Source organism: Gossypium hirsutum, chromosome A07 (genome assembly GCF_007990345.1).
Source record: "Gossypium hirsutum isolate 1008001.06 chromosome A07, Gossypium_hirsutum_v2.1, whole genome shotgun sequence".
Classification (NCBI taxonomy): domain Eukaryota; kingdom Viridiplantae; phylum Streptophyta; class Magnoliopsida; order Malvales; family Malvaceae; genus Gossypium; species Gossypium hirsutum.
Genome location: NC_053430.1, coordinates 24,037,095 through 24,055,415, shown reverse-complemented (window position 1 = coordinate 24,055,415; position 18,321 = coordinate 24,037,095). Strand labels below are relative to the sequence as shown.

The 18,321-nt window shown below is 31.5% G+C and overlaps 1 protein-coding gene across 1 annotated transcript; it reads left to right on the top strand.

Annotated features, from left to right (window-relative positions):
- The first annotated feature begins 13,040 nt into the window (after positions 1-13,040).
- LOC107953174 (protein LATERAL ROOT PRIMORDIUM 1) lies at positions 13,041-15,731 on the top strand. The gene is made up of 2 exons (XM_041117808.1): positions 13,041-14,854; positions 15,013-15,731. Exons 1-2 carry the CDS (start codon positions 14,149-14,151, stop codon positions 15,339-15,341), a joined length of 1,035 nt encoding a protein of 344 aa, XP_040973742.1. The 5' UTR covers positions 13,041-14,148; the 3' UTR covers positions 15,342-15,731.
- The last annotated feature ends 2,590 nt before the right edge of the window (positions 15,732-18,321 follow it).

Below are 18,321 nucleotides of genomic sequence, written 5' to 3'. Positions count from 1 at the left end.
GCCATATGCAAATAAATCTATACTTCAATTAACATCTTTCTCATCAACTAAGTAAATTACAACTAAACACATTTAAATACACAAACCTTTCTCAAAGTACATCTATTCTAATTCATATGTAAATTCATCAAATACTTACTCTTTTCAATTCTTGTCTGAGTTTAGTACGTACCTGAATCACTTACTCAATCTCATATTCAATCGTGACTTGAATTTGCCCGTTGAACCATTTAGAATCATTAAGGATACTCGGGAATCATATAAGCTCGTACAATGCCATATCCCAGATATGGTCTTGATAAACCGTAATTTATACATATTTTTATCCAATGCTTAGCACATTTATGGATGGTTTCTTCTTAGGATTGGTGAATTCGATGCTCCTAATCCTTTAATTTCATGTTTTATACTTAGATGAGCGTAGGAGAGTAAAATGAGTGAGAAATTGGCCGAAAATGGAAAAAATAAACCCACGTGGGAGATCAACATGGCCTGGACTTTCTCATATGGGCGCGTCACATGGTCGTGTCCCTTTGGCAGGATTGAAGTACGACTTACACGGGTATACTACACGCTTGTGCCTGTTCAACAGCCTTGACCACGGGCTGGAGTAATCACACACAAGCGTGTCCCTGTCGAGCCCAAGTATAACCCTATTCGGAAAAGGCCAATTTTAAGGGCTCTGAGGCATTCAAAAGCCTATTTAAACACCTGATGAGACACTTAGAAGGGGGACGCAGAGTAGGAAGCAAGGAATTACTCAAGGAAAGCCGATTGATCCATCTCAGAAGCTGGATTCATCATGAAAACTGAAGATCTCCCTTCCAGTTCCTTCAGGTGTTTGGGGTTTTCTTATGTTTTGTTATCTTTATGCTTTTGAGATGTTTTCTTCCATAAGTATGAACTAAACCCCTTAAATACCTAAGGGGAATGAAACCTAGGACGGATCTTGTTATTATTATCTGAACTGTATGATAAATATTTGACTTGTTCTTAATTATGTGTTCTTAATTCTTGTTTTGATATTCTAGGATATTGATTCAAGTTAAGCTCTTATTCAGAGCAGGAATAGACCCTATCTAAGAGTAAATTTGTCATAATTAAGCGGAGTTGATTGCACGCCTAGAGATAGGGTGATAAGATTTTGTCGGGTTAGGGTGAAACCTAATAAGGGAATCCATAAATCGAGTTAATGCAATTCTAGGGTGTTAATTAGAAAGAGATTTCAATTATTCAACCTAGGGTTAAACGTTATTAGTCTCGAGAGAGATAATAATATAACTTAGAGATTTCTACAGATCAAATCAAATGAATAAATCATCTGATTCAGAGTCAAATAACAAGTGAAGTCTAGGTGGGTTTTTCCTTAGGTATTGTCTTAATCAATCGAATTTTCCCAAAAGTATTTTCCCAAATTTTCTTTCTGTGCATTCTTAGTTAGTAGTTAGTTTAGATAACCAAACCTCTTAATTTTTAGGCTAGATAACAAAAAGAAAGTAAATACTAGTACTCGTTGTTCCTTTGGGTTTGACAATCCGTTCTTGCTGAACTATACTACTGTTCGATAGGTACACTTGCCTTAACCGTGATAATAAGTTAGTCTCAAGAACGATCCTTTCATAAATCTTTAAAACCTGTCACGAATATCACGTATCAGGTCTTACATGCTATCACATATCGATGCTACTGTCCTAGATAGGGTCTTACACGAAATCAATTAACGATGCCAATGTCCCAGACATGGTCTTACATTTAATCACATCTCGATAACCTAATGTAATGGCATTTGTATCCTATACTATTCCTAAGGTTCGTACGGGACTTTCGGATATCGTACTCTATCGATTCTTGCTCGTATTACCTATTCAACATTCATAGCAATTCAATCATAATAAAACATATATAATTCAATGTAAAAAATTTTATTTGCATATGAACTTACCTCATAGTCGGAATAGACGAATTGGATTGATTACTCGATAACTTTCGATTTCCCTCGATTTAATTCTGATTTCTTTATTTTAGGATCTATATAAATTCAAAATTAACTCTTTGATTCCTCAATTCATTAAATTTCATCCAAAGAACACAATTTGGGGTATTTTACACATTAACCCCTATAATTTCACATTTCTTACAATTTAGTCCTTATTACACAAAATCACAAATTACACAAATTGTTTCTAATTTCATGCGAGCAGAATTTCTTACAGCTTCATATCAGCCCAAATTTTCATTTATTTCACACATTTAACCACACATTTTACACATTTCACAAATTAGTCCCTTTTATGAAATTTCACTAAAAATCACTTTACAAAACATGATAATTTATCAATAACTACTCATTTTCCATCATCAAACATTCAAGAACACATAAATTCATCAATGGAAACTTTCAAAATTATCAACACTTTCAAAAATTGAGGCATGGGCTAGCTAGAACACAAAGAACGATCACAAAGACGTAGAAATAATAAAAAACCGAGCAAAATACATACCTTAATCAAAGAAGCTAGTCGAATGAAAACCTAATCTTTTGGATTTCTCTTTTCTATTTTTGTTTAAGGATGAACAAAAATGATGACCAGTTTTTACTATTTAAGATTTAATAACCATTTTACAATTTTACCCTTAGTTAAACCATTTAAAAACAACTTCATGGATGCCCATTTATGACAATTTCCATTATCAATGGTATAATAACATAATAAGGACCTCATATTTAATAAGTCATAGCAATTAAGCAATTTTATAAGTAGAATACAACTTTTGCATTTTACGCGATTAGGTCATTTATCTCAAATTGAGCTATTAAATGATAAAATTAGCTGACGAAATTTTCACACATATATATTAACATGTTGTAGACACCAAAAATAATATTAAATAAATTTTACGACCTCATATTTGTGGTTCCAAAACTACTATTCCGATTTAGGTAAAATCGGGCTGTTACACTTGGCGTTCCTCACTTTCAGCCAAATGATCTTCTTCGCTATTCTCTTACCACAAATTTCTTCTAGTGTGGACTCGAACAAAATGAATCAAACATAGAAACTAGAAATAGTTTTATTTTCTTTTGGGCTGAAAACTACAAAATTCATTTATCAAATAGAAACCGATAGAATTGTTATTTCAGAAAAATATATTTAATAGTCGAGAATAAATTCTCTCTATTTTTTTGCGAGAGTAACAATATCTTCAAGTTGTGTTAGTAGCCCTACTAGTGCCATCTATTTATAGGGTGAGAAGGTAGAACATTTGTTAAATTAGAGAAGTTTATTTAAAATAGAAAAACATTTGTTACTTAGAGTAGGACTAGGGTGGGTGACACACCCCTAGTATTCCTACTAGGTTTGCCACCCCTTTATATTCCATGAGGGGATTTTGGGCCTCTCGCACATCGAATCCAATTACAAGTACATCCCGGACTTGTTGACCCAATACTTTGTAATCTGATCCAACCCGATTCTGTTTTTCTATTTCCCAAAATAAACTTGAATATTTATATTTAATTAAATAATTTTCTCATCATGATTTTACCCTAGTAAAATTATGACAATTTTGCCCTTATTAAAATTTTCGAGAAAATATATTTAATATTTCACCATTCAACTTGTTCACTATAATTGTATGGTTTATTTTCATTTTCTGGCTTTAAAACAGCTCAAAAATATAAACTCAATCTTATTGATCATTTTTTTTTAGAAATCTTTGTTCATTTCTAAAAGAATTTGTTTCTCATTTTCATTTTCATTTTCATTTTCACTTCAATTTTGGAGAAAACCACATTCATTTCCAAATGATTTCATTTCTCCATTATTTTAATTTTGGAGAAAACTTTAATCATTTCCCAATGTTTCATGTTTCTCCATTTCATCATTTCTATTCATTTTTGTTCATTTGATTCAACATACAATTCATTTTTTGTTTCAACAAGCTAGAAAAGGACCAATTGGACATATACAATTAAGGCTCAAATAATTTATAATTAAGTTCTAACTTTTCGCCTATTAATTGTAAACTCATATAGTCATGAATTCATTTCACTATAGAATCGTGACTGAATTCTTCCCAGTGGCATACCATTACGAAAGCAACTTGATGAATGCTCGTCCAATGACATTATCATAAGTATGTTACCCTCATAGGATATATTTAATTTCTTTGGGATAATATCCATTCTCCCAATATGATCTTATTTTATCTCATGGTAACCATTACATCTTCCTTCATGAAATGTCAATCACTACCAAATAGTGATCAGGTCATCCATTACAAAGACGAACAACTCATGGCTACGTTTACTTTTTATTAATGATGTAATGCCAATGAGAGGATATCATTTACCCATGTCTCGAGCTATGAATTCCACTGTTGTGAATCATGCTACATACTATAGAAGTCGTACACCCAATGCACCAGCTTTTGGTTTCTTATCTATCTCAAGCTTTTACTTACATCAAAGTGTATGAGTCATGCATACATAGTCCATCATCCACTCAGGATTTAGGTATGTCACACTATCAACGTCACAAGTGATTAAATCCATAAATGGATTCAAGATATATTCTTCTTGGGTCCAGCCTAATTTACTGTCAGTCACATCTATGTCTCTATCTTCTAGAAGTCATCTGCTCCGATGTCCAAGACAAAGCATCTCCCCAATTTGACTTGATAGATGACATATTAGTCTTTCAATTAGTTTTCTCATTTTAGATTGGACTAAGGACATGTTTAGGTTTATATACTAATATAAGTTGTCTTTTTGTCTTGCGATCCAACCATGTAATACCGCTTAATATTAGTTAAACATTAGACAACTAGTGAGCAACAATTGCTTCCATTCTGTTTTGCTTGCACAAACCATTTGAGGACAATATTCAAAGTATTAATGTAATTCATAAATAATTTTATTAATCAATCTGTTAAAAAAATTACAAGTGTAACTGTATGAAAATACTACACTTCGGGCACCAAATCCAACTATAATGTCGGTGTAGGCTTTGTGACTTTGAAGTCCACCAACGCCTTCATGTTGTATCGCTTAATGACAAATATGCAGTCCACTTTTTTTCTCAAATTGTTCCCCTACAAACAACCCTTCAAACTCTGAATCTGCCACTAACCAATGAGTAGGTATTATATTTGGGTACTTAGGGAACTTGGGTGCAAACGCCACTTTAGGGTATACACTCAACATATGGGCCTAGAGTCTTTCCGTATAACAATGTCACAACTCAGGTTCCTGACCAAAGAAGGGGTGTACATCTTCACCTTCCTCCACGCCTTTATCATCGATATCGTCCAAGACCTCATCTAGATCAAGGCTACTAAAACTTCACCATCGTGATGTGAATGATCATCATTATCGAATCCTTATTCACCATCTACATTGGTGCCCATCACCTTCGGACATATCTCTAAACAAGAACCCATGATAGGGTTGTTATACGAACTCCCACCATAGTTTGGATTTTCGAGCAATTGCGATGTCCTTCCACAGCCTGATTGATCTGCCTCTCCGAAATTAAGATCAAAGTAAAACCTATGATGTTGACTTATTAGAATGACATTTTCAATTGGTTCTAAATCGGCTAACTGAGTGAACAACTCAACTGGTTGGGGGTTGACGTTCCTAGTCGACCAATAAATTGTGAGCATAGTGGCCAGGTCATCACCATCTACAAGTTCCATCTCCGTAAATTTCAACGGATCTGAAGAAACTGGAAATTTGTAGAATAATCATGGCATCGTCTTCTTAGAATAAATAACTATTTTTGCACTGATCTTTCGTTTCATTTCTTCCACCTTAAGTCTTATTGAATCTCATCCCTACTTTGTGGTGGCTTTCACATACATAACCAACTTCAGTTGATGGTAGAATTACCCTATCGAATTAAGCATATACAAAGACATTTTTATTCATCTTCAATATAATTTGTTTTTTCTTCTACTAAACACAAATCTTTTCTCTCTTTTTTCTTTCTCTTTTTCTCTCATAAACAGTTAAAGCAAGCAAACCTCAACAAAATCCAGATAAATAGTGGGTGGTGCCGCCATAGTGCTTGACTTTTTCCCGACATCGGTGCCGCCACATAGCTTCGTGGCATAAAAAAATTCAAAATCTTTGTTCTAACACCAGTGCTGCCACACAACCTGGCGGCATAAAAAAATTCAAATTTATTGACATCTGTGCTGCCAATGAGAATGGTGACAGTAAAAATTTTTAAAAAATATTATTCAGTGTTGTTGTTCTCTTAAAATATTTTTTTTCTTTTTCTCTTAGAATACTTGTATTTTTAACGGGTATGTACAAAAATACATACTGGTGCTACTAAGGGGAATGACGACACCAAGAAAATATATATTCTTTAAAACCTCCAAGGATTGGGTCATGATGAGGGGTGGTGCTGCCAATAGGTATGGTGATACTAATGTGCAGTTTAGAAATTGGGTCATTCTTGTACAAGATTTTGCACTTGAGTCATTTTTGTAATTAATCAATTCTTTTGGGTTAATTTCGAAAAAACTTGAATTTTAGGGCTCTTTTCCAAAACATCAGTTCTAAAAGGTATAATTACTTTTTTGATCTTTTAATTTTACAAAGAAAAACATTTTAATTTTTTCTTCAATTTTTTTTTATCTTTTTAGCTCTTTAACTTGTGATATTTGTCAAATCATCAAAAAATAAATGAAAAAGTTAATATTTGTTAACTTTGCTAACGTGGAATATACGAATTACGATGTGGGTGCCACATTTGTAATTAATTAATTTTTAAAAATTTTAAATTTTCAAATATATATAAATTACTTTAGAAAATTAATTAATTTCTAACGTGGCATAACGTAAAATGTTAGGTGGATGCCACATTAATAAAATTAATTGATATTAACTTTTCTATCCATTTTGAGTGATTTGACAAACAATACATATTCAAAAACTGAAAGAAATAAAAAAATTAATTAAAAAGATAAAATAGTTTTCTTTTATAATGTCAAATAAATTCTCTATTTCTAAAACAATCATAAAAATCACACTTCTGAATTTTATTTGTCAAAATGTCACCAGTGAAAAACGTGCTTTGGTAGAACTTTTTATTTTCAATTTTTTTAAACGCATTAACTTAAACACATTTTCTAATGTCATTAATAATATTTGAACAAAAATATCATAAATAATATGGTTAATGTACTATTTATCCTCAAAGTTGCACTCAATTATTATTTTTATCAATTTGATACTTAAAGTTTCAAAACGTCAAGCTCATTACCATTGTTACGTTTTTGTTTTTCTAAAATAAATTCAAAAAATCAGAAAAAATAGGAAAAGTTTAGGAAAAAAAAGCAACAAAGGAAAATAAATCTCTAAATATTTTAAAAACCAGAAAGTTAAGGAAATTATAAAACCTTTTCAGGACTTAAAAAATATGCTTTTCCTTTTTAAAACATCAAAAACAAAAAAATAACAAAAATTCGAAAAGAAAAAGAAAATTAAAATTATAGATATACATATATGTATAATATTTTTTATTAACCTTGAAATTCTTATATATATTTTTATTAAATTCTATTTTTAAATTTTTTAAATTCATTTTCTCATAAAAAAATAATTACTCAAGGCTTGTCATTTATTTTTTTAAAAAAAATATGATCTTGATTCTACAAAGTAAATAATAAAATATTTCATACTTAATTGAACTTGAAAATTTGTCTAGATAAATTTTAGATTTACTTTAATTTTGTTTGAATCAATAAAAAATAAATTATTAATAACTAAATGCCAAATGTAATTCAAAATAAATGTAACCAACTCATAATTGTTTAGATTTGGAATGAATAAAAAAAAAATCTAACGACTTGTATTTAAATTAATTAAATTCATAAGCATCCATATTTTAAACAATTAAATTCAAAATGAATTCGAATCTCAAATGAAAAAAGTTGATTGAAGAAAATTATGACAACTATAAATTCATTTGCATGGAAAATTATGGCAATGACAACTCCTATTCAGAATCAAAAGTGATATGAAAAAAAAACATAAACAACTGTAAAGTTAAAGCCCAAAATATATTATACAATTTAAATTTAATTCTTGAGTGATACATCCGCGAATGGGATGAAATTTATTAAATTTTATTCATCGAAGCTATTAATTTTCAAGTTTGAAAAATCAGTCGATTTGTAACGACTTTTTGGATAGGATCCGGACATTTTTGGGTTGAGATGTTTTCATAACGTTTGAAGATCTATCTCTTAGCTTTGATACTCGCTTCTAATCACTTGATTTCGAGTTTAGGAGTTCAAGTTATGACCATTTTAGTGAAGACTTCGTGAGCAAAATTTCTAGACGAGATTATTATGGAAATTACGAGTTTCGAGCTTTTAATTCGAGTTTAAGTCATATTGGGTTTGATTTTTAGGCTTAATTTTTATTATATATGAGTCCAATATTGTATTTGTTAGGTTTTATTATTTTATTATTTATTTATTCTGAATTTTGACTTTTTTTAAAAAGTATTTTAAGTTATTTAGGAGTTTTATTTTTCTTAGTCAACACAAAAGTTTAGTTTAAAACTATTTCTTGTTTAAATTAACTAGAGTTTCAGTATACTTGAGAGTTTTATTTGGATGTGCTTAGCTAGCCTACATAAAGACCATTTTATTGTTCATTAGATACATAATTGTTTTTATTCGTTAATAAAATTTCAACTTTGAGAGTCAGTTTCTTTGTGTAAGATTGTTTTCTTGTGATTTTTAGTAGTTTTCTTATGGATATTTTGAAGAAATTGGTTTAATAAAATATCCATAAATTACATAAATATCTTTTGCATACTGTCCTTAATGATTTTTGCATACAAAGAAAAATTGAAGTAAATATTGACTCATTGATCATCTAACAATTAAATAATATTAAGTGGTATTGTGTGTTCAGATCATAATATGGAAAGACAACTTATATTAGTAGATAACCTAAACATGTCGTTAGTCTAATTAGAAACGAGCAAACTGATTCAAAGACTAATGTTTCGTTTATCAAGTCCCATTGAGGATATACCTTGTCTTAGGTATTGGAGCGGAGAAATCCCCAAAAAAAGATATATATATGTGTGTGATTGACTAAATTGACAATGCATCAGACATGACCTAAGTAGATTAAATCTTAAATTCATTTATGGATTTATTCACTTGTGACGTTTATAGTGTAGCATACTTTAATCTTGAATGGATGATAGACTATGTATGCGTGACTCGTATACTTTGATATAAATGAAAGCCCGAGTTTAAATAGATAAGGAACCAAAAGTTGCTACGTTAGGTATACAACTTCTGCAATATATAGCACCATTCACAATAGTGGAATTCATAGCCCAATGAAGGGTAAATGATTTTCTTTCATCAACATTACATGATAGATGAAAAGTAAACGTGATCATGAGTCATTTGTCTTTGTTGTAAAGGATTTAATTAATAATTGATAGTAATTGACTTTTCATGAAGGAAGATGTAATGGTTAACATAAAATAAAATAAGATCATATTGGAATAATAGATTTATCCCAAAAATATTAAGGGTATCCTATGATGATAACACACTTATGACAAGGTCATTGGACGAGCATTTATTAAGTTGTTTTCATAATGGTATATAATAAGGGAGGGCTTAGTTACGATACTTTAGTGGAATGACTTTATGACTAAATAATGTTATATAATAGGTGAAAAGCCGGAACTTAGTTATAAATTAATCGAGCGTTAATTATATATGTTCAATTGATCCCTCCACTAGCTCGAAATAGTCAAAAACTAATTGCATGTAGAACCAATGAATGAAAATGATGAAGTAAGAGAAATGGACTGCATGTATCATTATCTGCGGTGAATGTGTTTTCTTGTTAAGTACAAAAATGACTTGAGAATTAATTTGAGGTTATTTGAATTTTATTTATTTAATTAAATAATTGAAGTTTGAATATGGAATTAAATTAATTGGTCATTATGGATTTATTGAATAATGAAATTAAAAAATTTCCTCATAGATTTTATTACGGAAAAATTGTTATGACTTTAATAGAATTAGAATTGGGCTGGAAAAATATTTGATTGAGAAATTAATTTAATTGATGTAATTTATTAAATTAATTAATAATTATTTTAGGTAATAAAAAATACATATTGGGTTAAACAACATTATAAGTGATAGATCAAAAGTTTAAAGAAACACATATAATTAGACGTAATAAATAAAAGGTCCAAATTTAGCTCTCAGATAGCATGAGGGGTGGCAACCCTAGTAAAATTACAAGGGTGTCACCGGCCCCTCTACTCTAATTAGAGTAGAGTGTATTTTTTATTAAAATAATATTATTTATTCCGAACTTATTCAACAAGAACTCTTGTACTTTTCTCTATAAATAAAGAGCATTGATAGAGTTATTTGTGCACATTTCTTACGTCGTTTTTCTGTTAGAAAATAGTGATAATTTATTTACAAAGAACAAATTATATTTTTTGGTAATTATGAATAATTACTAGATTATAGAGATAACTTACAATCCTATTGAAAGTAAGCAATTTATTTTTATTCTATGATGTAATTTGTGTTGCTCGAGAAGGTTATTTGGTTGAAAGTCATAATCAACTTGAACTCACATTGCAGAAAGCACAAGTATAATTCTAATTTAAGTTTACTGTTATAAATATCACAACAGTTCAATTTTAAGAAAAGTTTAAAGTTAAATAAATATTTTCTTAATCAGATTTTTTCAACATATTTATATATTTATATTGTATGCCTTTTTAAGAAGATTATAGGGATGCTTGTGCATAGTGATAACTGCTATGCGTGTTAGTTGTGTAAGATTCGTCATATTTGACGTTGAGAACTCTTAACTTGCTCCACCTTGATATTGGTTTTGCTATCCTTTTAGACTTATAAGGTGGGTTTGTGGCAGGGCGGTGCGATACGTTTAGTTTATTTTTTGTCTCACGCTACACTATCTAATCTCACCGCCATCGCTATTTTTACACTAACCGCAAGTAAAAGCACCGCCCATCCAAACTCACCCATAGTTGTCTTCATTGTGTCAATTGGTTGAAGTTTTTAAATGAATGTTTCAACTTATTTTGCTTCTTTGTTAAATGTAGTTACCAAATAAGAAAATTTTTGCATCCATAAATTGGGCTTTCTGTATATAATGGAGGTATAAATCATGATCTTTAAAATGGATGATAGACAGTACATTACATTACACTTTGTAATTAGGTAAAGTTACAGTTAATTCTTCGAAATTATAATGAGTGTGTTCTGTTTCAATAATGAATTAAGTCCGGCACAGGCAACAGGCAATAGGCAATAGGCAATAGGCAATAGGCATTCGCAACTTCTTCAACATCAATCTTCTCAAGCTACTGCACTTTTCTAATATACTCACACAAAGATATTATTAGATCTTTATAAACACTATATTTAAAATTTCAATAGAATTTAATATTGTGGATTTTATTTATTTTTATTTTACGTAAATGTAGATAATTACCTTTTTTTTTTCTTAAGAATTCGTACTACTAGATTTAAAATTACAATAGTTACTTATTAAATAAAAATTAATATTTTGAGAATGTGTTATAAAGAATATTTTTTTTAGAGAGAAATAACCTCCTTAAAATTTTTTGTATTTTTTAGTAATTTTTGGGATGATATTCATCTCCAAAGAATTAGGGTTGATATTTGTCCCTATGTTTCTATGAATTTGGGGATATTCGTCGATAATGTTTTAGGGACGAAATTCATCCTTATAAAGGATGATTATTTATATTCGTTCCTAAATTTTTGAAAGATAAAATTTTAAAGAATAACTGTTGGAGACGAACTAAATCCTCCTTAAATCTATTGAGGACGATTTAATTAATTTTAAATTTCGAAATGTTTTATTGAATATCGAATTAAAATACCTTTGAAGATTTTTTTCATAAATCTTGGATTTTTTTGTAATTTTTAAAATTATTTTCATTTTTATTATAAATTTAAATTTTTTTTATTTTAAGGAGCTTTTTCATTTTTAGAATTATAACTTTTATTTATTATTTTTGAATTTTTATTTTTTACTTTAAAATTATTTTTTGAGGTGGCAAATAATACAAAATAGTGTCACATTAATAATGAATTTGAGGTAAGTGTCAAATTGAATAAATGTATAAATATTAAGGGTTTAATTTGCTATTATGTTTTATATATAAAACAACAAAAATAAACATTTAAAATAAAATTTTAATGAGGAGATTATTTTACTCGTTCATCTAACATAAAATGATTAATTTATCTAATTTTTAATAAAAAAGACCAAAATACAATCTAAAATATAATGGAAGGATTACTATGATATTCAAATTTAGAGTTTATAAATTAGATAGATTCATTTGTTTTACCCTGAGTGTTAACTTAAACTTGAAACTATTCTTCATTAAGTCAAATGTATGTTCGCTAGAATTTGAACTTGTGTTTCCACTAGGACAAAACAAGGTCAGTGTCACTTCAATAAATTTAGATTGATTTCAAATCTTGTATTATCATTTAAAATATAGATAAAAATTTATTAATGAAATCAAATTAAATTATAAAATAATTTTTATTTAAATTTAGGTTGAGATTATTCACATATGCACTAAATATTTTAAAATGATTATATAAGAATCTAATATCTATAAAAATGTTTAAATAAAGGGTAAGCCTTCTAAAAATATTAAAATAAAGACTAAATTTGCTCAAATAAGAATTTCTCGATTATTGTAAAGCATGTTTCAAATTATGTTTTTATTCTTTAATTTTATTTTCAATTGTTATACATCTTATTTTAAAAATGAGACACCCTTGAAAAATTATGCTCTAACTTGAGCATTTAGTGTAATCCGGGTCGAATTTATGAAACCGAGCACTCCATGGAAAGGTGGATAGTGAGGTGAGCTTAAAGAGGGCGCAAAAAATTACAAAAACTAAAGAACAAAAGTCTTTATACCCTTTTTTCTCATCATTCATTCTATAGTTAGCGTGTGATTATTGGAGAGAGAGGGAGAGAGAAAGCAAAGCAAAAGGGAGTGAGAGGTAGAGAGGAACCCACCTCAGTATTGCTTTCTAGTAAATAAAAGGAACAAACCAAATTAAAAATAAACAAAGAACATGTAGCTGATGAAGGAAAAGATGTGGAAAGGAAAAGATGTGGACTGGAAGAGAAAGGTCGGCAACAAACAACTACTGAAGAAGAAACATACATATATATAAGAAATAAAGAAAGACAACAGAAGAAAAGGCTCGTTTCGTTACTTCATCCTAATACATATGTTTTTTTGTTATCTTATATTACTACAAGACTGCAGTAGTTTCAGAAGACCAGTAGTTTCAGCTTGGCTTGGGGCTTTCATTTGATTTCCTTTCAAATTTTTTTCCTCCTTCCTATTATATGTTTTAGTTAACCCAGAAAGGAACTGAGTCAAAGTGACAGTAGCAGTAGCCGCAGCTAAGCTAACAGAAAACTCGCAATCTCTTTCAGTATAGCTAGCAGATTAATGGCAGAAGGCAAAGGAGAGCCAAAAAAAAAAAAGAAATAAACAATTCTGCTTGCTGTGCTGTTCACTAATTGGAAAGCCACCCAACAAAGATCTCTTTCTCTTTCTTTTTATCTTCTTCTGTTACAATTTCAGAGATTCGACCCCACCCTTTCCCCCTTCTCTCCAACTCATATAACACCTAAATAGAGAGATATCTTCTTTCTCCACTTCTCTCCATCTTTTCTTTTTTGGTTTTTCCCTTGTTTTCCTTTTTCATATTGAAACTTGACTTTTACTCTTGATTATGTTTTATGTTTGTAAAGATTGAGTTTTCAGCAATTGAAGGAGACGTCTTTATCTATATAATTTCGTTATTATCGTTGTCATTGTGGCTACCACAAGAAGGCAGCTACCTTCAGACTCAGGAGCCTTTGCAGATTGGGCGACATCATCGTCCGCAGCAATCCGAGCTGGCCCCGATGACCTGTCCCTTGGCTTCAACGCAAACGCGGCTGCCGCGGTGGCTGCTCCACCTGGATCCACCAGCGCTCAATGGCCACCCTCAGCTCGTCCACTCAACTACGGGCTTCCTTCTGAAATGGGGATGGTTGGTCTCCGCGATTTCGTTGTTGTTGCTCCTGCGTCTTTTAACCATCATCACCATCACCATCACAACCATGCTCAAGATCCCATCATCGGAAATGATCAAATCAACGGTCAAAATGCTGCCACGGCACTTGGTGTTGGCGTTGGTGTTTTCCCACTCCTTACAGCATCTCCATGCTTAGCTCCTCAAAATATGGAAGATTCTGATTTAGTGAATAACAGTGGTCGTAACAAACTCAGTGGGATGCAGTTATGGCAGAACCAAACCTCTCCTAATTATCTTAAAAAACCATCTTCAATCCTTGACAATAACAATTCTTCCATGAATTTGATACAAACCAGTGGTGGCGGTGGGATGGGAGGTGGGAGTGGTGGCTCAGGTACAAGCTCAGGGACTACATGTCAAGATTGTGGGAACCAGTCCAAGAAAGATTGTAGTCATAGGAGATGTAGAACATGCTGTAAAAGTCGGGGATTTGATTGCCCTACTCACGTGAAGAGCACGTGGGTACCTGCTGCTAGGAGAAGAGAGCGCCAGCTGATGGCGGCCGCCCCTACTACTGCCTGTGCTGGCTCGTCAGGGTCTACTTCTGGGGCTAAGAAGCCGAGACTTGTGACTTCACAGACTACAACTACTCCTCATACATCAACTTCAAACACTACTCCAAGAAGCTTAGACACTAGCTCAAGTCACCAAGGTTTGCTTTTTGCCTTCTCTTTTGTTGCTTGGTTTTCTAGTTCATGGCTTTATTTATTTAGCAAGATTGGTTTATTCTTTAATTGTTAGGGTTGTTTCAGGAGGCTGAATTTGAGTAGGGTTTGGACTGAATTTTTCTTTTTTCTTTTTACTATGCAGATGCAGGCTTTAAAGAGACATTGCCGGGGCAAGTACGTGCACCGGCGGTATTCAAGTGTGTAAGAGTGACAGCAGTAGAGGATGGTGAAGATGAGTATGCATATCAAGCAGTTGTTAAGATTGGTGGACATGTGTTCAAAGGGTTCCTTTATGACCAAGGAGTTGAAGGAAGAGATGGGTTTCCAAATATATCTGAATTGCATCTTGGTGGCGGCAGTGGGACAAATGGGGGTTCATCATCCTCACCTGTTCTTGATCCTTCTCAGGTATATGCCGCCACTGGAGGTGGCTTGCTTGGTGGTTCAACTTATGGTAATCCAATAAACTGAGGAGTAAGCAATAGTGGATTGATTGATATGGGGTTTCATTCTCCTCTAAAATCCTTCCTTTTTCTGCTGCATACTAATTATTCATATGGTTTGGTAAATTCTCACTTTGTAGATTCAATATCCATATTAAATATTTTTTTTTCCTTTTCTGGGGTTTCAACTGTCTTTGGCCTTCGATTTTTCCTGTTTATTTGTCTTTAAAATTGCACTCAAGTGGGTCATACTCATCATCTTGTCAACGAGTTTACATTTACTTACCCTATTAGAACATGTTTTGTAGCGAATTTACAGATCATATAAAATAAAGCTAAGATCTTGAGATCCTGCATTTCTACAAAATTGTAGTTCTTGAATATTTTTTGTTGATAAAACTTGTTTGCTTTTTTCTTATTCCCGTTTTATCATTAGAGTTGTGTTTGACAAAAGTGAAATCTACAGTACAAAGTGCTTTCCATCATCAAAAGACAGTGCCATGAATATCCACACACTACTTAATTTGCTGGTGCAATGCTTGAGTGGTAAATTTCTTTAATCCTACTAGTTTAGTTTTATGATTAGTAATGAAACAGAAGCAAACGTGGAATTCATGATTAGTCGGATGTTGGTCCAATTCATCGCTATAGCATTTTTGCAATGTGGACAAGCCTGCAGTTGCATGCATTCATGAATGTTTGATGTACTTGCTTCTTTTGTTATCCTAGTATTAGAAATGTTCCTTACCCAAATTTAGACCTCAATGTAATATATGTGTCGTACTTATAATACGTTTTGCAATTAACTGGACATTTACTCAATATTCTATCAGCATATGTCGGTTTTGTTCTTGGTATTAAAGTGTATAACTTGCGACGGATTTGTCTGTTTAGCTTCAAGCCATACTTTTTCCTTTTTTCCCTAGAGTTGTGCAAGATTTTGTAACCTATCTCTTTGGCTTGTGTATAATTGTTGACTGATACGGATTAAAATAAGATAAACCCTGTATTTAATTGTTTGTTTGGCTCTTACTTTCGGCCCGTTGGCATGTTGTCCCCTTTTAGATATATTATTGTAATAAGTGGATTTCATCATGTAGATTACCATTATCCTTATTTCCTTCCATATTACTTGTATTTTGTTTTATGCTAATCTAAAATGCCGCCTCTTAAAACCATGTGTGCACCGAAAAAGACAGTCGCGTTGTTGTTTGAAGCACTTCACTTTATCAGACAACTAAACATCTACCACACATGACTGTATCCACTTCTCTATTTTTATTTCTGTGTCTGTCGAGAACTTGCATTGACATGGTTGATCCTTGCTACATTGTCCGTACATATGACTCAAGCTGAAGTATCCAGAAATATGCAAATTTCCTTTTACATTTACAATGAAGGGAAAGAAATTCCAGATTTCTTATTGATTACGAATTGAAGATATCTAACGACTTAAGTTGTTTATTGTCAGATGATGAAGATTCCTTTAGATATGAAAGATTTTGCAAGTTAGATGATTTATGAAGTGAGTTTGCACTATATTTCCATCAAATATCATATTATTCTCCTAGGCTTTTTACCTTTTTATATAATTATATTTCTCCTTAGATTTCATGTTTTCGTAGGAATCCGTTTGCATGCAACTGCAATGGTTATGTTATTAAGGTTTTGGCTATTCATCTGTTTATCCGTCAATGTCTGAAAGCATTGTGAAGGGTTTGAACTTTAAAAATTAATCTTCTTTTAGTCTGGAACTTTTACATTGGTTTCTTTCCTCTCATTACTGCATATGTAAACAAGATGCCTTAAAAAACTCAACGCTTTTACAGGTCGGTGCTTTGAGAATTTAGAAGATCTAGTGCTTCCCACCTTTAAATGCACATGTAAAATGCTGTAGGAGGTTAGTAGCTTCCTTTGTCAACCTTTAAATGCATCGAAGAGAAGCACTTGTGTTTGATACTTGTTCGGAAAGGAGTATATAGAGAAATGAAAAAGTTAGTAAAAAGAAATAAAAATATATATACATTGGTATTCAACTATTATGTCTGTTTTTAGTTTTACATGTTTTGTCCTTTATGTTGGCATGTAGAGATAGTTATCTGCATCTGACATAATTATGATTGAGTGCAATTCTTAATGAGTTGTTTTATATAAATCTAAATTCAGACAGCACATGGTAGAAGCATCTGCTTCATTTCAACCTGTTGATTGATAAGAGTGGGACATTGAATTGTTTGGTGATTTTCAAATTAATTAATTACTTACAATCACATGCATTCAGTGTTTTTAGTGCCCATTGATAAAAGGAGTGATAAGTTGATAAATGTTTGATTCCGTTATGCTTTTGATTAATATAATGAATCAACATGTGTTTTTAGTGTGTGGTTATTTATTTAAGTAGAGTATGAATGTAGTGAACACTATTGATTGAAATTACGCAATGCAGCTGTTAAGGGAGAGATTCCATCTTGTAATTGCTGTGTTGGTAAGTAATACTAGCCTTCCAAGTCCATTATGTGCCTTTGACGTCGTAACTTGTAATATATGTATTATATTTTGTGTTAGCTTTATTCTAAGTTGGGTGGTTTGTCGGATACTGTTGCATGCCCCCATCAAAGTAATGCACATGATTGACCATCTAAATATTACCATTATACAATAAATGCATATATGACAAGTTGTAAGCTTTATACAATGAATGGTAATTATCTTATAAATAATTTCTAAATATTATTATGTACGTATGACAAGTAAGCTTTTATGCAATAAACTATCTCCAAACGATTCCCATCGTTTCAAGTACAGAACCCTCCCGGACATGGTTTTTGAGTGGTCGTGAAATGTGTAATTGCATCTCTTACATTCTTTTGTACGCTTTCCTTTCCATGCCAGGTGTAAAAATATTAAGGGTATCGACAAAACCCTCAACGCACGTCCTTTCACTTTCGGCTAAAGCAAAAATTTTTGCAGCACCCTCATGGTTTAGGGATCGGTTAGAGTATTGGTCC